The sequence below is a fragment of the Mercenaria mercenaria genome, chromosome 2, assembly GCF_021730395.1.
Source record: "Mercenaria mercenaria strain notata chromosome 2, MADL_Memer_1, whole genome shotgun sequence".
Classification (NCBI taxonomy): domain Eukaryota; kingdom Metazoa; phylum Mollusca; class Bivalvia; order Venerida; family Veneridae; genus Mercenaria; species Mercenaria mercenaria.
In genome coordinates, this window is record NC_069362.1 from 60,626,471 (window position 1) to 60,652,753 (window position 26,283).

General features: G+C 33.8%; 1 protein-coding gene and 2 long non-coding RNA genes across 5 annotated transcripts; 2 read left to right on the forward strand and 1 right to left on the reverse strand.

Annotated features, from left to right (window-relative positions):
* Positions 1-3,717: 3,717 nt before the first annotated feature.
* LOC123532282 (uncharacterized) lies at positions 3,718-4,640 on the reverse strand. The gene is made up of 2 exons (XM_053526093.1): positions 4,468-4,640; positions 3,718-4,209 (listed from the first exon to the last, which is right to left on the reverse strand). The coding sequence occupies exons 1-2, from the start codon at positions 4,480-4,482 to the stop codon at positions 3,718-3,720; spliced, it is 507 nt and encodes a 168-aa protein (XP_053382068.1). The 5' UTR covers positions 4,483-4,640.
* LOC123564071 (uncharacterized) lies at positions 4,635-26,283 on the forward strand. Of its 3 annotated transcripts, XR_008369843.1 has the most exons (10): positions 4,635-4,673; positions 6,706-6,829; positions 7,296-7,389; positions 8,240-8,317; positions 9,587-9,773; positions 10,675-10,909; positions 11,661-11,747; positions 13,988-14,085; positions 25,630-25,779; positions 26,071-26,283. It is a non-coding gene; the product is annotated as an uncharacterized LOC123564071 (long non-coding RNA). The 3 variants fall into 3 exon arrangements; XR_008369844.1 differs by lacking the exon at positions 25,630-25,779; XR_008369845.1 differs by lacking the exons at positions 10,675-10,909; positions 11,661-11,747 and having other exon boundaries at positions 26,071-26,282.
* On the forward strand, positions 16,590-23,798 carry LOC123532944 (uncharacterized). The gene is made up of 7 exons (XR_008369846.1): positions 16,590-16,749; positions 18,602-18,721; positions 19,162-19,270; positions 20,107-20,248; positions 20,654-20,804; positions 23,116-23,262; positions 23,574-23,798. It is a non-coding gene; the product is annotated as an uncharacterized LOC123532944 (long non-coding RNA).

Below are 26,283 nucleotides of genomic sequence, written 5' to 3' on the forward strand. Positions count from 1 at the left end.
TGTGCTGTAGCAGCTCGTATATTTTCAGAAACACACAAATTGTTTTTTTTTTTTTGTTTTTTGTTTTTTGTTTTTGGATTGCGCTCGTCCCATTGAAAACGAGCTGTCGGAGGACAGCAACGCTCGACTATTCAACAGCCTTGTCGATTGAATGAATACGAAAGTCGAAAAAGGGGCATAATTTAGTAAAAAAGCAAAATAGGGTTATGGAACCTGCATAGTGCTTATCAGTTCATGACAGTGGACAAGTGTGTGAAGTTTCAATCCATTCCCATTAGTGGGTACTGAGATACCAGCTTACATCAAAGAAGTATAAATTTATAGCTCTTTGTTTACATATAAGAATTTAACCCAAAACTCCTAAGTTGAAAAAGGGGCATAATTTTGTAAAATGCAAAGTTGAGTTATTGACCCTTTGCACTGCATGTCATATCATGTCAGTGAACAAGTGTGTGAAGTTTGAATCCTTTCCCATTAGTGGATACTGAGATACCAGCTTAGGCCCTACATACAAAAACTTAACCAAAAATTTCTTTGTTGAAAAAGGGGCATAATTTTGTAAAAAAGCAAAATAAAGTTATGGGACCTGCTTTGTGCATGTCAGATCATGTCAGTGAACAAGTGTGTGAAGTTTCAATCCATTCCAATTAATGAGTACTGCGATACCAGCTTACATACAAAACGTTAACCAAAAAATTCTAAGTCGAAAAAGGGGCATAATTTTGTAAAAAAGCAAAAATAGAGTTATGGAACCTGTGCAATGTAAGTCAGTTTATCACAGTGAATAAGTGTATGAAGTTTCAATCCATTCCCACAAGCGGTTGCTGAGATACCAGCTTACATACAAAAACTTAACCAAATCGGGACGCGGACGCCGACGCATGGGCGAGTCCAATAGCTCTACTGGTTGGGACCTGTTTTCCGGACAGGACCAGTTTTCGGACACATGTAATATTCGCTTTATTTCGTTGTTATTCATGTAATTGTTTCATCTAGATCATTTAGATATTTGTTCTTCATGTCTACAAAAAATCACTATTTTATAAGGCTGTAAAATGTTTGGGTTTTTTATGATAATTCACCTGCGTTCATAAAACAACTTTCTGACTTAACGGGGCATGTAGATAGCATTGCGCATGCGCAGTTGTTCACACATGCCGAGGTATCAAGTGGGGAAGAAATAATCAAACTACATAATGATTGTCCGCTGATAACATGTTCTACTTTTAATTTCACGCTAAAAGTTACATACGATGCAGGGTTGTTGAATTTTGCACTAATTTTATTCTATATCTATTGGAATGATCAAGAATTCGTATAAGACGAAATTCGAGTTTTTTATAGTCAACCTCGGTTTGCTTTCGTAGCTGGTACTGAATGTCGGGTTATGTTTCATGTGCAATTTTGAAGAGATGAATGATTAAGAAATGTGTAGAAATAGTTTAATTACTTATTTTGATATCGTATTAACAACAAAACACCGTCAAAATATTTGTCCGGATACTGGTTTACCTGACGGGAAAAATAACTTATTTTAGTGACCCCATTTGAGGCCCCATAGAAACCATATTTTACGTCACAACGCGATGCTGATTACAACATCAGATGTGGAAAGAGCTGAAGTTTGTGTAGTGTGGACTTCATTTATGTAGAATTTTTTTTAAGGGAATAATGGAGCCGAAATATGAAAATGTGTCCGGAAAATGGTTCCCAACCAGTACTATTCTATGAATAGTCGAGCTAAAAATCAATCCAAAATTTTTTGGTGCGCTACTTTTTACGGACGTAAAAGTGTATAAATGCTTATAATTCCAGTCCCAGATTATTCTCAAATGGATTTTAATCAAAATAAATGCATACATCGTCTATAATAAATCATATCACTTATATTTAATTGCATTAAAGTTATTTCCCCTTTATGCAGTTACGCCATTTTCTTAAAATATTTACCAAATTACATGCTAAAATCGATTTATTTCATTGAAAACTGGATGAAGAAAAACATATCCTCGGAGACTATTGATTCGCGGTGTTTATTTATATTTAGCGTAAACTCAATAAATAAAGGTTGTCATAAGAAAATATTTACATACCTTATCAAATATGTCTATTATACTGTACAAACACCATTCCAATAAATTCTGTTCCATTTAATTAAGAAGTAAAGTTAATTCAAAACAGTCCTGTCAAATAAACAATGTCAGCCGCTTGCAAACCATAAATTCGCGGAAACGAGGCTGTAGCATCCTGGTACTTGAATCACGTGACTTAAAAGGCCAAACTTATTCATTTAGTAGGTTAACGTGTATTTAGTGTTTTTTTTTTTTTTAAGAAAGTATTTCACAACAGTAACAAACAAATAACTATTAACAGTTACTATGGCCTACAACATAGTTTTACTCTTCCATGACTTCACAGTGAGGGCATAGGAATGTGTCCCCTCTTCTTATTACTCTGACATTTGTGCAGTGAATAAGATGGGTCCAGTGATTACATGGATATCCATTCACCATGGCATCACATTGAGCCCACTTTGCGAATGTGATGGAGACTGCATTAGCTAGTGCTGTTGGTGTAAAAAGTCCACAAACACAACATTTTTCTTCATCTTCAATATCCTCATCACAACTAGACTCAGAACTAGCAAGCAAGTTAATGTGTGACGGACCTGGTTTGGGTGATACTGATTTCTTCATTGGGGACTTTTTCACTAATTTTGACATTTTGGCAGTTTTTTTAGCAGGTTTTTTGGTAGGTTTCTGTTGATCTTTTATGTGCTGTTGTATGGCCTCACATACTTCATCACTTGTCAGCTCTTTTCCTGAAACAAGCTTGCTCATGGTTTTTCGTGGTTTATTAATTAATTTCGACTTCACATTTTTGAGCTTGAGGTTTGCTTTTCAAAAAGATCTTCAGGTGTTGCTGCATTTGTAGTAATACCCCCTTCTACTGTGGCGTCACTGTCATTCCCATCCTCATTAGCCACTGTCTGACTGCAAAACACCTCTGATGGGATCATATGCTCCTTTGGGATGGCCTCCTTATTTATGGGATAAATACCTGTCCTCTGAAAAGCTGCATGCAAGTTCTCTGCACACAAGGCCTTGGAGTATGCTTTGCAGGCTATTTCACAAATATTGTACCTTGTTATAGCAGCTGAGGTCTGTCTCATAACCTTGTGACAAAGGTTATTATATATCCTTTGAAAGGGCCCATAGCAAGCCACATCAAGGGGTTGCAATATGTGACTTGTATGGGCTGGTAACACAAAGATAATGATATTCATCTGTTTAGCCCACTCAGCAAGGTCAACTGCAACATGGGAACGATGACCATCTAGTAAAAGTATGATCTTCTCTCCTTGGCGACCAGGTGCAAACTTCATAAAGTGATCTTTCAAGTACTTCCTGAACACATCAGTATTTGACCAGCCACTTTCCGACATAGTCCCTGAAGCTCCAGGTGAGGCCCCATTCAAAAGATCAGAATTCATTCTTTTCCCTGGGAATACGAAAAAAGGTGGAATTGAGACACCACTAGCACTTCCGCAGCCTATCATTGTAACTGTTTGACCTTTACCAGAAGTAACAGCTTGCACAGTTGATGTTGAGCTTCCTACCACATAGGGGGGTTTGTGGTCTATAGTTAGTCCCTTTTCATCAATGTTAAAGATGAGATGTGGTTTATCTGCTAGGTCATGTCTGCTAATGCACCTCTCTAAATGTTCAAGTACTCCATGACTGTGCTTTCCTTTGTCATTTTAGCCCGAATAAACTCTAATCCACGTGGTTTCACAACCTTCATTTCTGGCCATCTATGTAAAAATCCTTTCAACCAATTTATTGACAGACGTTTGTCCTTATCCCTTTTTCCCAACTGGACAGCATAATCTGAAGCTATATCAACACATTCTTGTCTTGTGTAACCGTATCCGTAGCTAGCCATTTCTTTAAAATGATTTGCTATTTTTGACTCTTCATACTGATCAAATAGGGGCACTTTTCCCATAACAACAGTTTCTGGGTCAATTTTTCCTAGAACCCTGTCTCTCAGTGTATTTTCAGGTACACTGTACATTCTAGACGCCTTCAGCACTGACAAACCATCTTCTTTAACACATCTGTATGCACTTGTTAATGCACTTGGTGAATACAGTCTGTACTTGCTTCTGACAGGCTGAGGATTGCTTCTGATAGGCTGAGGATTGGTCTGAAAAGTAAAGAAAAAAATATTATAGCTAAGGGATATAGTTACATGAAACTTATTTTTTTATAATTGGCCTAAATTTGTTACAATTATTGTCACGTGACCCCCATTGATAAAATGTCAACAAAGCAGACGGAGGAGTTTTTGACTCCAAACATTCATTTTGTGATAAAAAAAATGTGTGTGTTTTTAATGGCTTTAATAAGGGAATAGTGTTTAAAGGTAAAATTTATATAACTGAATAATATTTAGTGCACTCACCTGCTTAAAACGCATTTTTTACTGTCTGACAGCTGGATACGCTAGAGTAAACACTGTAGTAAACGCTGACGTGATTTCCGGCGCGTGAAGCTTAAAAATCACATGACCGGGGAGAAAAACAAAATGGCCGCGAATTAATGGTCTCCGCGATTTTATGGACTCCAACGATACTAATTTATTTGATAGCATCAATCTACATTATTTTGGTAAGGGTAAATACTTATTGATGCATGTCTCTTATCTGTTTTCTGTTTTTTCCTGTCCAAATGATCAGCATTTCCATACGAAAGTTGGTGGGGTAAGGAATTTACATTATGAGTTGTTTTCAGAACAGTTTCGATTTTCAAACTTTCCAATCATTTGGTAGACTAATGTTAATGCACGTTAATCTCCATTTCAGACCTTAATTGAGACTTAGTTTCAACATATTTAATATGTTATGAAAGTTTAAAGCAAAGATGTATAAAATACACAGAATGGCAACTGGCTGTAATCACTCATGATCTCGCGTCCGAGCGTGATTCGGCGTTATCTTAGTGAAGCGAGCATTGAGTCGCAATTTGTACCTTTAAAACTACATGTAAAATACATGTTAGCTTCTAAAACAACATTTATTTAATATGAAATAGTCTTAAGCAGAAAATACACATTTCTTACATTCAAAAAAGCGTGGTCATACGGTGATAATTAATAATTGACAGTGTCATATCTTTCGCATACAAAATGGCGCATGGAGAACTTCCGGTAACGAGATCTTGTTTGCAGCCGCGGGATGTTGGCGAGATTTGCTCTGTCTGCCTTTCAAGTTGCCGATCTATTTATTTTTTATAACTCTTTGTTTAAAGTTAGAAAAAGAGCTGTACATTAGACATCATGCTCGACTTTTCTGAATCAGAGCTTTGCCAGTAAAAGAGGCATAATAGTCAGAAGCTTTGAAAGTACAGAGCTATTGGTCATTATATAAAACTTCATTAAAAATATTCTATGTTAAAAAGGGGCATAACTCTGTCTAGATTCAGACTTAAAGAGTATTGTTTCTCCTGGTGTAGACTTTGACAGTAAATAACTGTTCTATGTTTCAGATCAGAAGCTTTAATAGATCTAGTAACACTAACATAGATATTTGATGTATCAAAAACTTTGTAAAGTCAGCTAAGAATGCTATATTTTCATAGCAGTAAATATTCATGTCCCATATGTATGTGATAAGTATGGTGTAAGGTTATGCATTGTTGTTTATTACATATTTTCTAACAGCATTTTCAAAAGCATGCATTATTTGATTACAGTGTACTGTATGACAATGTTATTACCTTTTTTCACGAGTTCGCTTTGTTGTGCATCTGCAGGTCAGATTTTCTCAATCCCTGGGGACTTACTTAAAGGGCTATACATTCTATTTTAAGGTTTTTATTAGTCAGTCAAGAGCCAAATGAAGACAAATATATTTCTTTGCTCTTTGCTCACTCCTGATTTTCTCAAAAACCAAAAAAAAAATATTTAAATTATTTTTTCGCTCGCTGCCTCAATTTTTTCAGAAAAAAATCCGATGAACAACTTATCAATTTGGTTTGGCCTGACTTAGTAATGATTTATCACACAAATTGGCAACATGTATTGGCCTAAACTGACCCTGTTTCAAATGATGTTTGTCACCTATCCATGGATGCTAAATAAGAAAACTTTACCTTCTATATTTTACATTGAATCATGAATTGACCCCATGATCTCAAAGAACCAGAAAATATAGTCTTAATTCAAAGTACAAAAATGTATGTACAGTAGAACATTGCTACATGTGGCCTTTGTAATATAAGAGGTTTGAATCCATGTTACCAGAATAGGTTTGAATCAATTTTACCATAATAGGTTTGAATCCAGTGGAAAGCAGCATAATTAAATCTAAACAGCATTGAACACAGAACACTTCCTTTTGGAGCCCCTCACTTGGTTTTCAGATGCCTTTCCACAAACTAAAATGCAAGAAGTCTGTTAAGAGCTATTTGAGTGATTTGACCATTGTCATATAATCCTAGATTTATTGAAGGTAACTTACTGGATCTAAGTATATAATTTTATGTCAAAAGTGCTTATTATCAGTCTCTTACCATAAAAATATTATGACTGGCAGTCTGTCAAGCTGAAAGGTGATTTTCATTAATTTGTGCAATAACTGCTTAATGTGCATCTAAACCTTCTCTGGCTTTTCAAATACTGTGAAAAATGTCTCTTTTGTAGTGAAATGTGTGAACTTACTGTAGAGCAGAATAGCTGCAGACAATGAAGTTTAGATGTAAAGAGATGCTGGGTTTGGTGTATGAGGGAAACATTGCATAAGGGAGTCTTGGAAAATGTTTCATAAGTAAGTATATTTTAAAGTTTTGTATTTAGAATCATTTTTCACTGATCCAGCTGCACTTGAAGAAAAAAGATTTTAAAAAAATCAAAGTTTTATATGAAATAAATTTTACAGTTGAAGGGAGGTAACTCAATTTAAAAAAAGAGCACTAAAATTGCCTTACTCTGTTGTTGTTGTTTTTTTGTTGTTTTTTTTTAAACCAGTTTGTAGCTTTTTTATTAGTGTCCATGTCAGCATTTGTGCCTACTTGTTATATGTAAGCTTGTGTCACTTACGGGAAAGGATTAAACTTCATAATACTTAATTGAGGTAATCTGACATGCACTACTCCAGTTAAGTAACTCTGTTTTGAGTTTTAAGGTTGTATACCAATAAAAGAAATTGTTCTTTTCTTTATATAAAATTCAGCCACTTCAGATCCATTTTGACACTTTCTGGATTTTTACTCCATTAAAGACCTATTTTTCAGATGACATTCATCCATTTGCTTCAAGAAAATGAAATCAGATAGGGATGTTGAATAGTATGCAGTGAAATGCAAGTCATCTGAAATCACTATTCAGGTAAGTGCTCTGCAGAATAAACACCCTACTTCTGTTTTCATGTAAACTACAAACATGAGAATATCAACATGAAAAGTAAAATACATTCCATGAGTTAAATATTGTCCATTTGGCCCCCGTTTATGCACAAATGGGCTAAAAATGGAACAATTAGGATCTGTTTATAAGGAACTTTTTTCGACTACACCATGGAAGCATCTTTTAGACCGAATTACTGCTACTTAGAGAAATGTTCACTTGAACATTAATTTCAATAACAAATTATAGTTACCCAGTAAACAGTCAAACTAATTATTCATAACATATAGTTATAGGCTTTGATCTTCTCTATTAATTATTAGTCTTTTATAGACTTTCACAGTTTTCTTCTGGTGAACAAATTTGCAGTACATGTGTGGAATTTCAAATTACCAATATATTTTCAGTTGCAAGAAACATCAAGTCAGATTTGAACGTCAGAGGCCTCAAGTAATTTTCCATGTTTGGTCTAATAAATTTTTGCATTATTGGCTTCTAAATATTTCGTCATAGTAAGAAAAATTGTTGAATCTAATTCTAGCCCTTATCCTGCTGGTGTCAAATGATTCTGCCTTTGCGTCCGTGCAGGCTGATTATGGTCTGCACTGTTTGCTATTCTGTCAGTAAAAGTTAAGAACACACCTTTGGATAATAAGTGGTACCGCTCAAATTGAATGATGGACCAGTCCATTTTAGAAATATAGTAAGGTGGAGGTTAGGATACAGGTAAAAGATTTTAGGTGATTCTAATGAAATTGTTTGGTAACTTCTCATATGAGCATTATTTCTATATATTTTCTGAACAGAATGAAAACAACCTTTTCTTTTGTAGTGTGAAGTAACTGTGAAGCAAAATGGCTACAAATTATAGACTTCAGAAATAAAGAGATACAGGTCTTTATGCTACAAGGTATGTGAGGAAAGCTATTAGTGAATTTTGGGTTTCATGGCAGTCATACAAAACATTTATGAGGTAAACAGGTCATTTGTATCTAGAAACATACCACTAATCAAGCTGCATACAAGAGTTACAAATTTTACAATCCAAGGGAGGTAACTCAATAAAAAAAAAAACAACACCCAAATGCCCTTGGTCATTTGTACTTCGGTAAATGTACAGTTTTCTTACAGAAAAGTTGAATTAAACATTTAATTCCTCATTCAAAACACAGTTCTATATCTTTCTCAGTAACTTTTAAGCATAAATATATAATGTGTATAGAGAGCTGTCCTACTGTCACAGGTTCTGTGTCCACACCTTGGTTAAAGTTAAGATGCTATATTACCTTATTTCTGTTACTGCTAGATTGATTTACTTCGAACTAAGAATAGGCATTCCTCATCATCACCCACATCATGTGACTCAAGGTCCATAAGACTGGCACCATTTTTCATGAATTATGCCCCCGCTTTACTTAGAATTCAACTTTCACTATATCTTTGTTGTAACTTAATTGATTTGCTTCAAACCTGAAATAGTTTCCTTCGTGATCATCACTCACATCATGAGTAATAATAATAATACAGGACATCGATGCAGTCGCATATCAAGAAAGGTAGCACATATTACAAAGTAAACGTAAAGTTCAGTCGACAAATGATATTTTTTATAAAAAGACAGATTAAAAGATTTCATCAATCTTGACCTTTTCGACTTAATCCAAAATTAATTTGGGATCTATAAATTGCTTATGTTGGACCCGCAACAGCATATCCAAAACGTTCTCTAACAGCACGCGCTCACAACAATCTTCTTGTTTGTACACTTTTTTGTATTCACTTTTAGTGTATCTCTAATATTAGAGATTTTTTATATTTACTAGTATTACTATACTAGTATTATACTAGTATTACTTATATGTGGAAGCCCAGGATGAAGTACTCCAAAGACGAGTAAAATTCTTTTTAAGTATTAAGCTTTTTTTGACATTTTTATATTATTCAAAGTATTTTTAAGATTTGTTATGGTTACCATTCTTCTGTTACAAGACCATATGGTGGGGGTATGAGTCACTCCTGTGATAGTTCTAGGGTTTACCAGTGCATATTACAGTGTCATTATATCTGTTGGAATGAACTACCTGTTACATCCTAAATATGGAGTGAAATAATTTGCTAATTACGGTGTATCTTTACCTTGCTAGTAGCTAATTGATATGACTTGTCTTTTTTGTTTTAGCATGCCAAAACAGCTGATAATTATAATGATTGAGTCTGTGGTTGGTACAGAGAAAGGGAAAATCAAAGAATGCTTACTGTGTCAGAGGATTCTACAAGAATTACTTCTCCTCAGCAGTGACTATGACTCACATACAGCAAAGATGATGGAGAAAATTCCAAGCGTTTTACATTTACAGATATATAAGGTAATTTTAGCACTCGCAAGACTAAAATTTGCAGAATTTTGATACCACAGAATCTTTTAAATTATAAACATATTAAAAGTTTGAGATGATAAATCTTACAGTAAGATCAGACAGAGAAATACTTGTGTATAGGGTCACTTGATGCAAAAGAAAGAGTATATAGATAATTTATGTTTCTGTCCATTTGAGCACATGAGCATGAAGTGCTTGTGGTGACTTTTAGGATCAATGAGTGACTGTCCTCTGTCTGTCGATCGTCCACAATTTCTTTAAAAAAGCAACATTTTCTTCTAAACCACAAAGCAAATTGTAACCAGATTTGACAGGAATGTTCCTTGGGTTGTCCTGTTTCAAATACATTAAATTCTAGACCATCCATGAAAAATTCTGGTTTGTATGGCATCCAAAAGGAAAAACTTCAAAATGTCATGTTTGTGTAATGCAATGTGTAATACATATTTGTATGGTTAACTGTTTAATGTTAATTTATTAACATGAGGTCTCAGTAACTGTCGAAGAAAATGGAAATTTGTAGTTTAAAGTAACTGTAATACTGGTATCCCTAGATATATGGCAGGATGAACTACTTTTGTATATTTTTATGCCCCTGACATCTACTGATGCGGGAGGCATTATAGTGATTGTCCTGTCTGTCTGTCCGTACGAGGTTAACCAAATGGGACCGTTTCGTTAAGCATCAATACCCCTTACTAGAATGACTTAATACTAATGCAGATGTAACCTGTGACCATTCCTCATCTTCAGACATCACCTGACCTCACCTGACCTTGAACTTGACCTCGTTTTAGACTTAGGTTGCTTTGCATCGACAAGGATGCCACCGGGGGCATCAAGCGTTTATTGAATGCAGCTCCTTAAAATAAAATCCGTTTCTTTTCAGGATGTTGGGTGTATTTCAAAGCTGATCAACAATGCCATTATGTATTGTAATAGCATTATTGTTATATTTAATATAGTGGACCGGTAATAGTAATTGGCAGATTACACAGTGTATAGACTCTCTGTACGCTTAACCGGAAGTCGCCAAAAACTAGGCGTTCAGAAATCAAAACACAAATTTTTGCTGTCGCGGATGGCTTGGATTTTCATTGTTTATTTCGTTAATAACGCATAAAGTAAGTGTAGTTTTAATCTTTGTATTGTTTAAGAGCTACTGTTTACGTAGATACCAAACACTCCTATTCAAACTCTTAATATACTTCATTTAAGTCAAATCACGTGTGGATATTTGTTCGATTTTGTCAATTCTTTGAAATACATGTATCTTGAGCTTTTGCAAAGAATTGAAACCTTTGCTACTTCGTAGGTAAATATTTTACACATCGATAAATACTAGCATGGCTTTATGGTAACGAATGCGTTTTTAGGAAAATGTGTTTTTCTGAGGCATATATGCCGATTACACTGTCCCACTAGTCGATACATTACTGGCCCACTAATCGCAATTTCTAAAATCCGGACTGAACGCTTAGTCGAAAAACTGTACGCCTATTCAAAACTTCTTTTCATTCATATATTTCAATAATTTGACTTTGTTTTATGGATAACCAACAGTTAAAAAGTAATAGTTACAATTTCTTTCGTTTTCATAACAGTCATGAACCAGTTTATGTTATTACTGCAGTTTCGAATCCACTTTTCGTAAAGATTAGTGTTTATTAGTAAGTAATTATCAAATTAATTTAGTCTAGCGCGGCACAGCCGCGCGACTAATTCAATTTGGTAAATGCATACTAATAAACTCTAACCTGCATAGTGTTTGAAATTATTTTTTGTAATAATGACTAGATTCTTTTCACATAAATCACTAACGCATCATTCATATAATCGTTACGTGGCACAACTCAGTGTTTGATCCATTTCCAGCATCTCGGAGACTTGTTCGGACTTTACCTCGGGAACTTTATCATAATTCACAGAAGAAACAGCTGCATGCCATCGGCGTGGTTATTGGTAATTTCTGTTTATTTTAATATCTGGCTCCAAATCACCGCTGATATCAGTCAAAATCAAGCAGATTGAAGCTAATATCTAGTTATTTTTCTTTTGCATTAATAAATATTGCAGTAATCGCTACAAATCAAACTGAAAATGACCTGGCTCCTAATGTTAACATCAGTTGTTCTAGATGTATTAAACTAACCACCGTCTTGGAAGATAGATGAGCGGACTCGTTTTGGACACTTTGATTGTACAAAGTTTTCATGTAGACAGCGCGTTTGTCTGTTGGCGGAGCTTAAACTCAAAAAATAATTTCAAGTACAACACTTTGAGTGACCTTCACCTTGGGTATAATGGGCAGTCCCTGCATAAAATGCTTTGTTTGCACAATGTTTATGTGAAGTTACAGTAAGGTATAAGCAAAAGTAAAAAAAAACAAAAACAAAAAGATGTGACAGAAAAAAAGGTTGCCGAAAAACTTAACTTTAACCGAAACCGGGGTGAGTAGAATAGCACCGCTATCCCCCGAATAGTCGAGCTGAAAATACAAAGAAAAAAAAAAAAAAAGTGTCCTGTCAAGCTGAGCGGAATAAATATATATTTTTCTCGTATGTTAACGGAAACACGTACACAGATTCTATTTCTTGTCCAAGACAAGGACATCATTGGTGAAACAGACCAATAAATACTGTTTCACTGTCGCAAGTAAAATACAATACAAAACTTATATTTATAAATTCAATAAGTACAGTGTATAGAGCCTACAAGCCCAAACACGTAGTCATTTCTTTATCGAATAGGCGAATAGTGGAACAGTTTTATATAAAGTTTTGCGACTAGGCAGTCAGTGCATAATTCAGATGCATGTTGAATTAAACAATATTTAAACTATTCATGATTGTTAATTCATATTTGTAGGTATAAACTCATTTGCATGGATTTATAATTTAACATTCAGAAGCGGTTCTGACACGTATTTCACTCGCAGTTCCTAAATAATGGGCATTTTTAGCCTGAATGCATCGTCTTTTGCTTTGACCTGCTGGGTTTTGATTGAAAATACGTTTTAATTTCATGTGTTAATGTCTATTTAACGGCAATTTGTTGCAGAGACATTTATCATACATTGAAAAAAATATACAACAAGAATATTTATTTCAAATAGCCAAAGAAAAACATAAAAATACTCACTACCAACAGCTTCCAAACATTTGAAAAACGAAAGTGAACGCCTAGTTATTGGCGACTTCCGTTTGGGCATACAGAGAGTCTATACACTGTGGATTATGTACTCTTAGGATGAAATTTTGACATTCTCCCTTTTTGTCTTGCACGCTTCTAGTGGAAGCGAGACTATGCGATTCAAATTCCTGCGGCAGCAGCAAAAATTACAAATAACGAGAAAACGTTACATATATTTCTTTTAAACCTTGTAGGATGATTTAAAGCTAATTTTACACCCCCATGGTGAGTCCTGGCCCCCTAGTGACCTTGACCTTGAAGAAATTAACATTTTTTTGACACCTTTGATAAATCACAAAAAATGACAATTTCTCAAAAACCGTTACATATATTGCTTTGAAACCTTGTAGGATGGTCCAAAATTTATTTTACACCACCGTGGTGAGTCCTGGCCCCCTAGTGACCTTGACTTTGAAAAAATTAGGATTTTTTAGATTTTTTTTTACGCCTTTGAAAATTCACAAAAATAACAATTTCTCAAAAACTGTTACATATATCGCTTTGAAACCTTGAAGGATGGTCCAAAAACTCATTTTATATCACCGTGGTGAGTGTTGGCCACCTGGTGATCTTGACTTTGAAGAAAATCAGGATTTTTTAGATTTTTTTATGCCTTTGGAAATTTCACAAAAATGACAGTTTTTGAAAAAAATGTAACAGGTGTAGCTTTGGAAGTTTGGAAGATGAAGTTCAGGCTGTGGCCTTGTTTTTGTATAAAATTAATGTGCTCAATCAGCTACATTTACATGAATGTCCAAAAAAATTGCAAAACAGGAGTATGTAATCATACTGGATTAATGGTCCAGTGTCTAGAGCTTTTTGTTTGGTATAAACAAATTCTTTTAATAAGTTGTTAATTGAGAATGTTTAATTTCTGTGAGTTTTATTTGAAATAGCTCAATTGTCAGAGTAAGGTATCTTTCATATTACTGTATTGGTCCTATATATTTAAACAGTACCGATGGAGTGAAATATTTTCACCTGGCTTGGATTATCTGTTTGTTTTCCAGATGGTGTCAGACACAAGACTTGGAATTTGAAGTGCAGCGTAAAGCTTTTACATTCCTCATTGGTGTATCCATTCTACATTCGGAACAGCTTGTTTCAGGTAATTCCTCATTGGTTTGTCCATTCTACATTTGGAACAGCTTGTTTCAGGTAATTCCTCATTGGTTTGTCCATTCTACATTCGGAACAGCTTGTTTCAGTTAATTCCTCATTGGTTTATCCATTCTACATTCGGAACAGCTTGTTTCAGGTAATTATGTCTCCCCCCCTCTGAGACATATTGTTTTTGCCCTGTCCAACCATCCTTCCGTCCGTCCGTACGTCACTTCATTTCCGAGCAATAACTGAAGAACCATTTGACCTAGAACCTTCAAACTTCATAGGTTGGTAGGGCTTATTGAGGAGACAACCCCTATTGTTTTTGGGGTCACTCCTTCAAAGGTCAAGGTCACAGGGGCCTGAACATGGAAAACCATTTCCGATCAATAATTCAAGAACGACTTGACCCAGAATGTTGAAACTTCATAGGATGATTGGTCATGCAAAGTAGTTGACCCCTATTGATTTTGGGGTCACTCTGTCGAAGGTCAATGTCACAGGGGCCTGAACATGGAAAACCATTTCTGATCAATAACTTGAGAATGACCTGACCCAGAATGTTGAAACTTCATTGGATGATTGATCAAGCAGAGTAGATGACCCCTATTGATTTTGGGGTAACTCTGTTGAAGGTCAAGGTCACAGGGGCCTGAACATTGAAAACCATTTCCGGTCAGTAACTTGAGAACCACTTGACCCAGAATGTTGAAACTTCATAGGATGATTATTCCTGCAGAGTAAATGACCCCTATTTGTTTTTGGGGTCACTCTGTTAAAGGTCAAGGTCACAGGGGCCTGAACATTGATAACCATTTCCGATCAATACCTTGAGAACCTCTTGACCAAGAATGTTGAAACTTCATAGGATGATTGAACATGCAGAGTAGATGACCCCTATCGATTTTGGAGTCACTCTGTTAAAGGCCAAGGTCACAGGAGCCTGAACATGGAAAACAATTTCCAATCAATAACTTGAGAACCACTTGACCCAGAATGTTGAAACTTCATAGGATGATTGAACATGCAGAGTAGATGACCCCTATTGATTTTTAGGTGTTTCTATTAAAGGTCAAGGTCACAGGGGCCTGGTCATGTAAAATCATTTCCGGAAAATAACTTGAGAACCACTTGACCTAGAATGTTGAAACTTAACAGGATGATTGGACATGCAGAATAGATGACCCCTATTTATTTTGGGGTCACTTGACCAAAAGTCAAGGTCACAGGAGCCTGAACAGTGACTTGAGAACCACTAGGCCAAGAGTGTTGAAACTTAGCGGGATGACTGGACATGCTAAGTAGATGATCCCTATTGCAGCAAACCATCAGTGTCTCTTTGACTTTCGCTCCTGACCCCTATTGACTTTTTGCCTATAGGACTTTGCATTGGGGGAGACATGCGCTTTTTTTACAAAAGCAATTTCTAGTTCCTCATTGGTTTGTTCATTCTACATTCCGAACAGCTTGTTTCTGGTAATTATGTCTCCCACACCATTGTGGTGGGAGACATATTGATTTACTCCAGTCTGTGTGTGTGTGTGTGTGTGTGTGTGTGTGTGTGTGCCCTCATATTCCTACCGTTGTGGACACATTTGTATGATTTTGACCTTCGTTGTGGACACATTTTTCGTTGTGGACACCGGAACATGGTGTCCACAAAGATCACACCTCCAGACAAGTCAGAGAGGGGTTATCATCCCTTTAAATCAGGAACTGTCAACCAACGTTATGGACCAGTGAAACGCACACATTGACTGATGCATTAAACTTGTAGATTTTATGTGATCAGTGTGGTAACCTGACACCGCAGTGTAGCAATTATATCTACCGAGGCAGTCTGAAGGGCAATTTGCAGTAATTTCTGATAAAACCAGCGATAATATGTTTTATGAACCCCATCTGTCCCTGATTTATGTCAACAGAGAAAGTTAATTCAATGCTGAATATTTCAACAATGGCAAAGGTATTTTTTTTTATTACTTCATAGCTTGTTACTTATAGTTTTTTAGTTTTTCTTACTTTAATTAATTTGAGAAATATGTATTTGATATGTGTTTAAAGAACTTTGTTAAACAATACAATGCTACCAATCTCTGACTTCAAAGTGTTTTAATAACATAACTGATCATCATGGAGAAAGATTTTTATGCTATTGATCGTTAGATTTTTAATATTGCGGTCTTACGCGATAAGGAAAAATAATGTCAAATAGTTTTAAACTCACTTCTAGGCTTCACTTGGAATAGTGGTTGTTTAAGGACATGTTGTATCCGATAATGAATCCATACTGTCTGCTTGGAAGGTAGTAGATAATTCAATCTATAAAATGTATTATACATGTGAATTTGAACATTATTATTTCTATTCATATTAAGCATATTAGAATTTTACATATCGAATGAAGATCATTTATTTTACACGTGTAGTTTGAACATTATTATTTCTATCCATATAATCGAGTTAAGTATCATTAATTAAAGCATGGCAAATAGTTATATGGCAAAACAATGTCATCAAGTTTTGATGTTATTTGATGTGCATTTTTTCTTTACCGGTCAATGAATCAATATGTTATGATTTATTCTTCAGTGCTGACGGCTGTGATGTAATAGTTAAAGACACGATTCCGACGCATTTTCAAATAGAGTTTAATTCTGAAAAGCAGGTATATATTTGCTCAGCTTTCAACAATATGCAGATCTAGTGTTAATTTTGTTTTACTATACTAGTACCAAGTTGTGACTATAACAGGCGCGCGCTTTAATTACCATTTTCTTGATGACACACTGCCTGCTATTAACAGATGATTGATATTTTTATTAAAGTTATCATTGCGGCATTCCACATTACCTGCGTTAAGCAAAACTGACTATTGAAGGCCTATTTTATCTTACTTTTTAAAAACAAAATAGGTGCAAAATCGTATTGTCATAAACATTTAACTTACATAAAATGCCAGATCGAGCATTGCAATCTTTGCAATATTTAGCTGGAAAAAATAACAATTTTCAGGAATAGAAATTAGAAATTGCGCAGTCCCATGGTTAATTTTCTAATGTAGAAAGCAACATTTTTAACAGTCTCAAAAGACTGGTCCTTAATTTTTTAACGCCGGAATCAGATTTCTGTCTGATTAGATCCTTATTACTGTAGACGCGCTAGAAAAAAAGTTTGATTAAGTTTTGTAATGTGTTTTTGCAATTATTTACCATTACATTGAAGTAATGAATTTTCTGAATACATTATGTACATTGGACCCGTCTCAACAACATACTTACGAGAAATAGACTTCGCAATTTTCTCGTAAAGTTACGATATTGATAAGACGGTCCCTTATACCGTCGCTTGAAAATGTGTCTATAAAGTTTGAGGAAGAAATATTTATACACAAAATTTATGAAAATAGCCACGATAAAAAATTGCCTAAAGTAATGAAACAGTGCGAAATAAGGTTAACTTTAAGAATACTAGTATACCATTTTCAACGAAACTATAAGGTTTATAATACCTTAAAAGAAAAAATTGCTTATCAAATTAATTGTTTGTAATGACTGTTGGTATTATTCGTGAGTGAGTAATTTCATGATAAAGGATCTTTTTTTTAAATTTATTTATCACACGATTTTGTTTTCATCTTTATTCTCTTAAGCCTACGTAAGCTAGCTTGACGGAGGTAGTGAAGCAATATTCGAAAGGGTCATAGGTTAGAATCCCCACTGGGAACATTTTTCCCATTTTTTGATACTTTTTTATTTTTGTAATTGATTATGAATTAATAGAAAGTGGTACTTTGTTTCAATCATGATAATAAACATTTCAAAGTTAGAAACACTAGATGAAATTACCCTGATCGGGGAAAAAACACATTCCTCTTTTATTGATGTATTTACATTCTGCTGATATGATTTTATTTTAAAAAAGTTCATATTTCACATATAGTGAGAATTTGACCCATGAGCTACAACCCCTGAAGAAAAGAATCGAAAGATCCTATATTCTTTACTTATAACACATGATCATTCCCCAGATTTAACATTGCAGTTTTCTCCTTATAATTTTTGATCTAACATTTTTCAATAAAATACATTTCATGCAGAAATACACATTTTTCTATAAGGTCACAGCTTAGAGGTAAGATTTTACCTGTAAGGGTATCTTGGTGAAAATAAATCATCAATTTGTCGGATGCAGAACAGTGGTTGTTGTATTTTAATGTAACATCAATTTAGATATTTTTCTCTTTTTTTGTAAGATATTTTTATTTTCCAATAAATACAGTACATCTACAACAAATACATCAGTAACAGGTTATTTCTTTCTAATATTGAAAAGGAAGTACATTCTTAATTAATCTGCAGTATTCTTTTTTTTATTATAAATGTAAGTATTATTGGAAAATATGGTAAAAATACGAGGAGAGTAAAAACTAGTAAATTAAAGAAGAGAAAAAAAAAAAGAATGACAAAAAATGCATGAGGAATGTGTTCCTTATCTTGTTCATGCGATATAATTTTCAGGCATTCCTAAGATGTTTCAAACCAGTTACTCTCCATGGACAAGTCGTCAGCGGTGTGGCCCTTCTTCCCGATGTTGCGGTCATATTAATAAATGGAAAAGAATTCCAATTTCTAAAACAGGTATTTTGACAATAAATATGATGCATCTTTAGCAAGCAAATGTAAAATGAATTTCTAATTTTGCATTCAAGATTGAAGAAAATACTAAGAGTAAACACAGTTGAAAGTAATATAAATATTTGAACAATCATATTTATGGGAGTGAAGGTATGTCGCAGTGTCAAGGAACGGAACTGGGCTTTAACCATTCGATTCTACAGAAATTATGTACACCTTACACGCATTCAGATCTTGTTTTGTACATTGCTTGTATGACATAAAACACGAGACTGCCAACTCCAGACAGTGGTAGTAAATGAGTTCATTATTTTATAAGAAATATGTTTTGAATAAGGATAAATTGATAAATCGTGCATTCAGTTACAAATTATTAATTCTTTATTATTAAACGCAATACGAATGTCTTAAGATGTATTACGAGTTATTTGTTGATGTCAAAGGTTCTGCGAACAGAGAAAAGAATAAAACCGGTCGAGGAAGCTCTGAGGTTCGTTTTAGGACAACATGATCCTGAAGATATATGCGAAAAATATATCAACGACTTTATAGGTAAACTTGTTAATGAAAACCTTTATGAAGAGCTCTTTCATTCTATAGTAGTTTACTTGATAACGATACAGTAGTAAATAGTAAAACATCGATAGCTTCGAAAACACCTTTTTTTCTGTAGCATCATTTTCTTTCATGCTGCACGAGCTAGATCGAAGATTTAGTATGTCCTTATTTCGATTGTCTCAGACCCAGAAAGCAGATACTACTCGCAGCCTTCGAGGTGATAGCCAGTTTATCAGCATGTAATCAATAAAAAGCAATAAATCACATGTAACTGCTGATAAGCTAAGGCTAAAATTTCATTAACATAGCATTTAATCTAAAAACACATTTTAGTGTATTCTATTTTTCTTTCTGAACATCCTTTATAATTTACAAGGAAAATGGTCTTTAAGATGTCTTTTAATATGACATTTATTTGATAATGAATGCAGTGCAAATCTACATTTTTGTTTTTTTGAAAGGTGATACTACTGTTTAGCAGTAACCATTCTACTGCTACAGATGAAGTAGACGGCAGCAAGCATCTGTCAGAGATAATTAGATAGCTGCTGTGCTTAATGACCATTTTATCGGTCTCTGGCCAGTAAATCAAATGCATCATTATGTATAACAATATCCAGCTTATCAAAACTACTAATTAAAAAAACAAAACAATCTACACTGAAAACATTTTATAGTTTTAAATAATATAAGAATCATTGATTACATCTTTCGCTGCTATAAATTGCAGTAAATAAAACAGGAATAGAGTATTTCTTCATTACCTGCCTAAGTAAAACAATTTATTTTTACGTATATGAAATACACTATGTTCACTTTTTATGTCTCAGGTCGAGGTGTTTTTGCGAAAAAAAATATCAGAAATGTAAAATTCCTTGCGGAATACCATGGCGTTTTATCCAAAGCTGACGACGTGAAGGACAAAGATACAAACTAAACATATTTATTTGACTTTAATGGTGTCAAGTACTGGTATGTAAAATATTCAACCTTTAAATGATACAAGCCTTTAAATTCAAGCTACAAAATTGGATATCAAACGCAAAGGCGGTTCTGTGTCTTTTTAGAATAAGGTAATCAAAGGCAAGGCAGTACTGTGTAACATTTACATAAATGTGAATCGGATTCCTTCAAGAAAACTAATGTTTATGCTTTCTTTTATTTGTATAATGCAACATTTAATCCATGAAAATACTCGTGTGAATAAAAATGCATTTTCAAAATTAAAAACATTCATTTGAAATCTGCATGTTTATATTTGGTCTCATAAATGTATATCTAAGATAAATAAATTAACTTTAAGACTTTATCGCACTAGTTTGACACATTTGTCTGTTCAGTGCGTTTTAATTTTTGCTATTATCATATTTTTTGTAGCTTTGATGCCTCAGAGGAACCAAAACTGTATCAACCATCGTTAGGACGGCTAGTAAATCATGCAGACAAAAAAAAAAAAACAACAGAGAAATTCAAAAATAACAGTCATTGGTGCGAATGGGGTTCCTCATCTTGTACTGTTTGCGACTAGGTTAGTTGTTGCTGTAATTTATTAAACATGTTATGAATATGAAAACAGGAATGACCTAATCAGTTGATTTTGCGTTCTTTATATAATTAAGATTCTCCATCAAATGTATAGTTACTGTCAAGCAGCGATTCAATATCTGGCTAAGAGACAGTTTAAACGAATAACTAACGGTTATTTCAGAAAGAGAAAAAACATTCATATCAATAGATATGTAAAATATTTCTAATTTGAATAATATTTAACAATAAAACATCATAAATAACATACATGATAAAAATTGTGGACATTTACTCCTCACTGTTTTATTGTCGCACTGTGGACACCAAGTCAGTGAGCGTTCAAATCTATCAGTCTGCATTGTGGACACCAAGATACTGCTCACTAAATCATTATATCTGCCTTGTTGGACACCAAATAACATATATGTAATTATAGATGATTTAATGTTGATAAATATTAGTTTTTAACAAATGAAATTTGAATGATGTGTTATTTATTACGCGTGTTACTTCTGACATGTTTTGAAATACAGTAGGGGATTTAAATTAAACATTAACATGTTTATTCAGATTCTTCGTAATTAATAATTATTACGTAAATGCAACATGCCATATTTACAAATACAACAGTTACAAATTGTCAGTAAATGCATTTGTGTAATTCCAATCAAAAGTATAGTCAATGTAAAGCAATTATTAAATATAGTTATGAGACTGCTTAACCGAGTTACTAACAGTAAATGCCAGAAGCGAAAAAAACAAACAACATAAATTTCAACAGATATGTTAAATTCTAATCTGAACAATATCAAGCAATTACATATCATAAATAAAATTTATGATAAAAAAATTGAACATTACTCATCAGTGTTTTCTTGTCACACTGTGGACACCAAGTCAGTGAGCGTTCAACTCAATCAATCTGCATTGTGGACACCAAGTTACAACTCACAAAATCATTCTATCTGCCTTGTGGACACCAAATTACATAATTATGTGATTGTAGATAATTTAATGTTAATATCGATTATTTTTTACCAAATGGAATTTAAATGACGTGTGATTTATTACGCGTGTTACTTCGGACATGTTTTGAATATGAAAACATTAATAATTTAAGCAGTTGATCTTTAGTCATTGTGTAATTAAGACTCTCCACACTTAATGCAGTCGGGGTTTAAATTAAACATTTACATGTTTATTCAGATTCTTCATATTACGTAAGTACAGCCTGACGTATTCACAAACTGCGACTGTTACAATTTTTAGTAAATGCATTGTGTAATTCCCATTAAAAGTATAGTTATTGCCAAACATCGTATCAATGAACTGTTTAGAGACAGTTTAAACGAATGACTAACATACATTGCATAGAGAGGATTCAAACATAAATGTCAACAGAACTGTAAAGTTGTAATTTGAACAATATAAAACAATAAAACATCATATTTGATAAAACACATGATAAAAATAGAGAACATTTACTCCTCACTGTTTTCATTAAGTCGCACTGTGGACACCAAGTCAGTGAGCGTTCAACTATTATCAATCTGCACTGTGGACACCAAGTTACAGCTCATTTAATCATTCTATCAGCCTTGTGGACACCAAATTTAAAATGTAATTGTAGATTATATAATGTTAATATCGATTTTTTTTAACAATCGGAATCTAACTGATGTGTAACTGGTTACACATGTTATTTCTAACTTGTTTTGATTATGAAACAGGAATAATCTAAGCAGTTGATCTTGTAGTCATTATGTAATTAAGATTCTCCACACTAAATACAGTCGGGGGGGTTAATAAAACATTAACATGTTTATTCAGATTCTTGATATTACATAAGTACGACCTACCATATTTACAGATACAACAGTTACAATTATAAGTAAATGTATAATTGTAATTTCCATTAAAAGTATAGTTACTGTCAAATAGCGCATCAATGTAATGTTTAGAGACTGTTTAAACGAATGACCAACAGTCATTGCAGAAAGAGAAAACAAACATAAATTTCAACAGATATGTAAAATAAACATAATTTGAACAATATCAAAGAATAAAATATCATAAATAACATGATAAAAAATGTGAACAATTCCTCTCACTGTTTTCATTAAGTCGCACTGTGGACACCAAGTCAGTGAGCGTTCAACTCTATCTAAAAGAACTTCCATTTCAATCTTCACTGTTCCAGAAGTAATTTCTTTTAAATAACATTTGTAGGACAATTAAAAAAAACTCAAAATAAACATGTTTCTTTTTTCAATCATTACCGGGTATTTCACTTTGTTTTGGTCTACATTCAGATTTGACTTGTAATGAAAACTGCGACGATGGGTCAGTTCAGTCTCCTGTAGAACGCAGAACGTGTGAATACCAAAGGAAGGTCTGTAGTTCGATTGGTCATGAGAACAACAACAGTGGTGTAACATCGGCTTCCAAACGCAAAGCAGGTATTGTGTTAACACAATCACTGCATGATTTTTTTGCAGTCAATAATAGTTGTCATTCAAATAAATTAGACATTAATGTAAAGGCTTAACAACTTTATATTTCTTCTTTACCACTTGTACTTTCTAAACCTTAAATGTAAGTAGAACCCTTTGTTGAATATGATAAATTTAATTCATTTTAATTTCAAAGCTTTGTTTATTTATTGTTTCTTTATTCTTTTTTCTTTCTTTTTATCCTTCATGATTCTTTGTACTATGATTTTATGTGTCTTTTTACAAAGTAACTGAAACAATTTTCTTGTATATATTAGAATTTCCAGTACAAACAGGCAAAAAGATCAATGTCGTTTCTTGGACAGAGGAGCAGTTAGAGGTCATGCAAAGGTCATTCGCCAAAATTCTCCGCTGCTTAAGAGTTCCTAACAAGGAGGAATGCGAACAAGCAAGGAAAAATGAGAGCCTGTTGCTTTCTCGTGACTGGAAGATCATCAAATTCCGTGTCCATCATGAAATACAGATTAAAGAAAAAAATGAAGTCAGTCTGAGAAAAAAATTAATAGAAAAAGAAACATACGTTAAACTTGCAATGAAATCTTACAGACATACATTTTCAAAATGTAAAAATGTTTTAGTGTGTTTTCTTTTACATAAAGTCCCAGACACTCGTTGATGTAAAGTATTGTTTTTGCTGGATGTCCATGTTAAGAGGTCATGAAATATCGACAAATTACTACACGGGTTCGTTCATGAAAAAAATAATAAATTGACTAAAATAAAGTATTGTAGTTCTTCTACTGAGGTTGTCGTTCTTAATGAAAGCTATACCTCCCAAACAATTCATTCTTGCAGAATTTGTACAGAACTTTTGTTTAAGTATTAGTCCATTATCATTCATTTACATTTATTTACGATAAATACGTGTTCGCGGTCCGAATACATCTATTCATCCTTTGCACTGTGTTTATTTTCAGAAATTGTGATAGAAATTTTAAATTAAAGGCCTAGATCTTGGCAGTGGGCCAAGGGATTTCTATCTTCACCAGCACAGTTTGGGGCTAATGACTATCACAGTATGGTTCCAATAAACAAGGATCATTGTTTATTGGAGGTCAGTCTACCTTACAAATGTATCAATTAGTGAGAAGGGAAAACATAAATATTGATAACTTTTAAAGTTATACCTATTTGTTGGCATTTTTTGTGTAAAGAAAAATATCTATTGGTCAAACACATTAATTAAATAATAAGAAACTTTATTTTAGGAAAAAGCCGGTTTTTATTTTTTCAAATTCTGTCTGGAGACGTGTGATCTTGCAGAAAAATGTGACTTTCACTCATCTAAAAGTTTTGTTTAATGCTTGCAGAATACTGTATGCATCATTTGTCTAAGATTGAAAAAAAAAAAATATGAGAAAACCATTTTGCAATTCTTTTTGTAAATATTCTAAATAAATATAAGGATCACCTTCATCAATATGAATTTCATAATAATTATGATATTGGAAAATATTGTTTGTCAGCACAAAGAAATCATTGAGTTTTCACTATAACTGTGTTTTATTATCATTATTATTTGTAATAATATTACTATATCTTTTATTATTTTATTTATAATGTTATATTATTATTGTTATCTATATAATATCAAAAATAATAGTAATTATTATTATTACCGGTATTCCATATTGAAGGAAAATAATTTCTTTCAACTCCACTGCAACATCTTCATGGTCTAGTTGGTACCATGCTGAGCTAATTGTCCTTTAATCAGCTACTGTTACATAATCGCTGACAAGCAGCAAATAAGATGGGAGTTGTTCATTGGATTGTGGGGGACACTTATATAGTAGTGGATCTAGGCCTTTAAATACTATTGTGTTGAATGATCCCTTAGTCCTTATCCTTTACCTGTATAAAAAAGTATGCACACTCGCACATGTGACCATGTGGACACCTACCATATAAGGCTGGTGTCCACAACAACTAATTGGTGTCCATATTGTGGGTTACCCCTTCTTCATTTCTATTGGCTATTTTCAGTAAATCATCGAATGAGTAGCCTCAGTAATAAGATAGAGTAAGAAAATTATCAATTCTGTTTGAATAATACCATTAGAAAGTAAAGTGTCCACAGTAAAGGTTAAAACTGCAGTGTCCACATGGTAGGCAATATGAGTATGTGTGTGTGTGTGTGTGTGTCACAAATCTTGTCCGTGCTCTATGCTGAACATTCTCATCCGATCTTCACCAAACTTGAATAAAATGTGTTTGCCAATAAATCCTCGGTGAAGTTCAATAACTAGCCAAATCAGACCAGGCACTTCAGAATTATGGTCCTTGAATTACCAAAAATTGCTTTGTACACAGATGCCAGTGATACAGGTATTGGTGTATGGTTGACTCAGATACACAACTATTCAGATGATTAGGCAGTTGTGGGAGACATGCGCTTTTCTCAAAACCAGCTCTAGTTCCTTATTGGTGTATCCATTCTACATTTGGAACAGGTTGTTTCAGGTAATACCTTATTGGGTTTTCCCCTTTTCTTGTGAATGATTGCTTTAAATTGCCTTTAAAACCTGAAATTTTATCTTAATAAACATAGCTAGTTTCATTACCTGCAAGACTTACTTGTATGTATTTCTAAAGTCTTAAGGTCCTTTAAGCTTTTCTTGGTCTTCAAATCAAGCCAAAATGTGGCAACTTTTAAGTGACATGCATTAATCCTGAACTTATAATTATTTACATTCCAGTATGGGTGAACACTTTCTTTAGTAATATATGTAATCTTAATATCAAATATTGTAGAAAAAGTTAAGAGTGTGAATGACAGACTGGGTAGTTGGTTGATGGATGCCAGTCTGTTTCAAGCCCCAAACCCATACTCCTCAAACCCATTCAGGAAGGACCAAAACAATATGGTGACTGAGGTTGATGGGGCGCCTAGCAACAACTTCTTTACAGTTCTCAGCATTGGTAAGTGGAGATCTTTTATAAATCATATTACATCAAACACCCAAG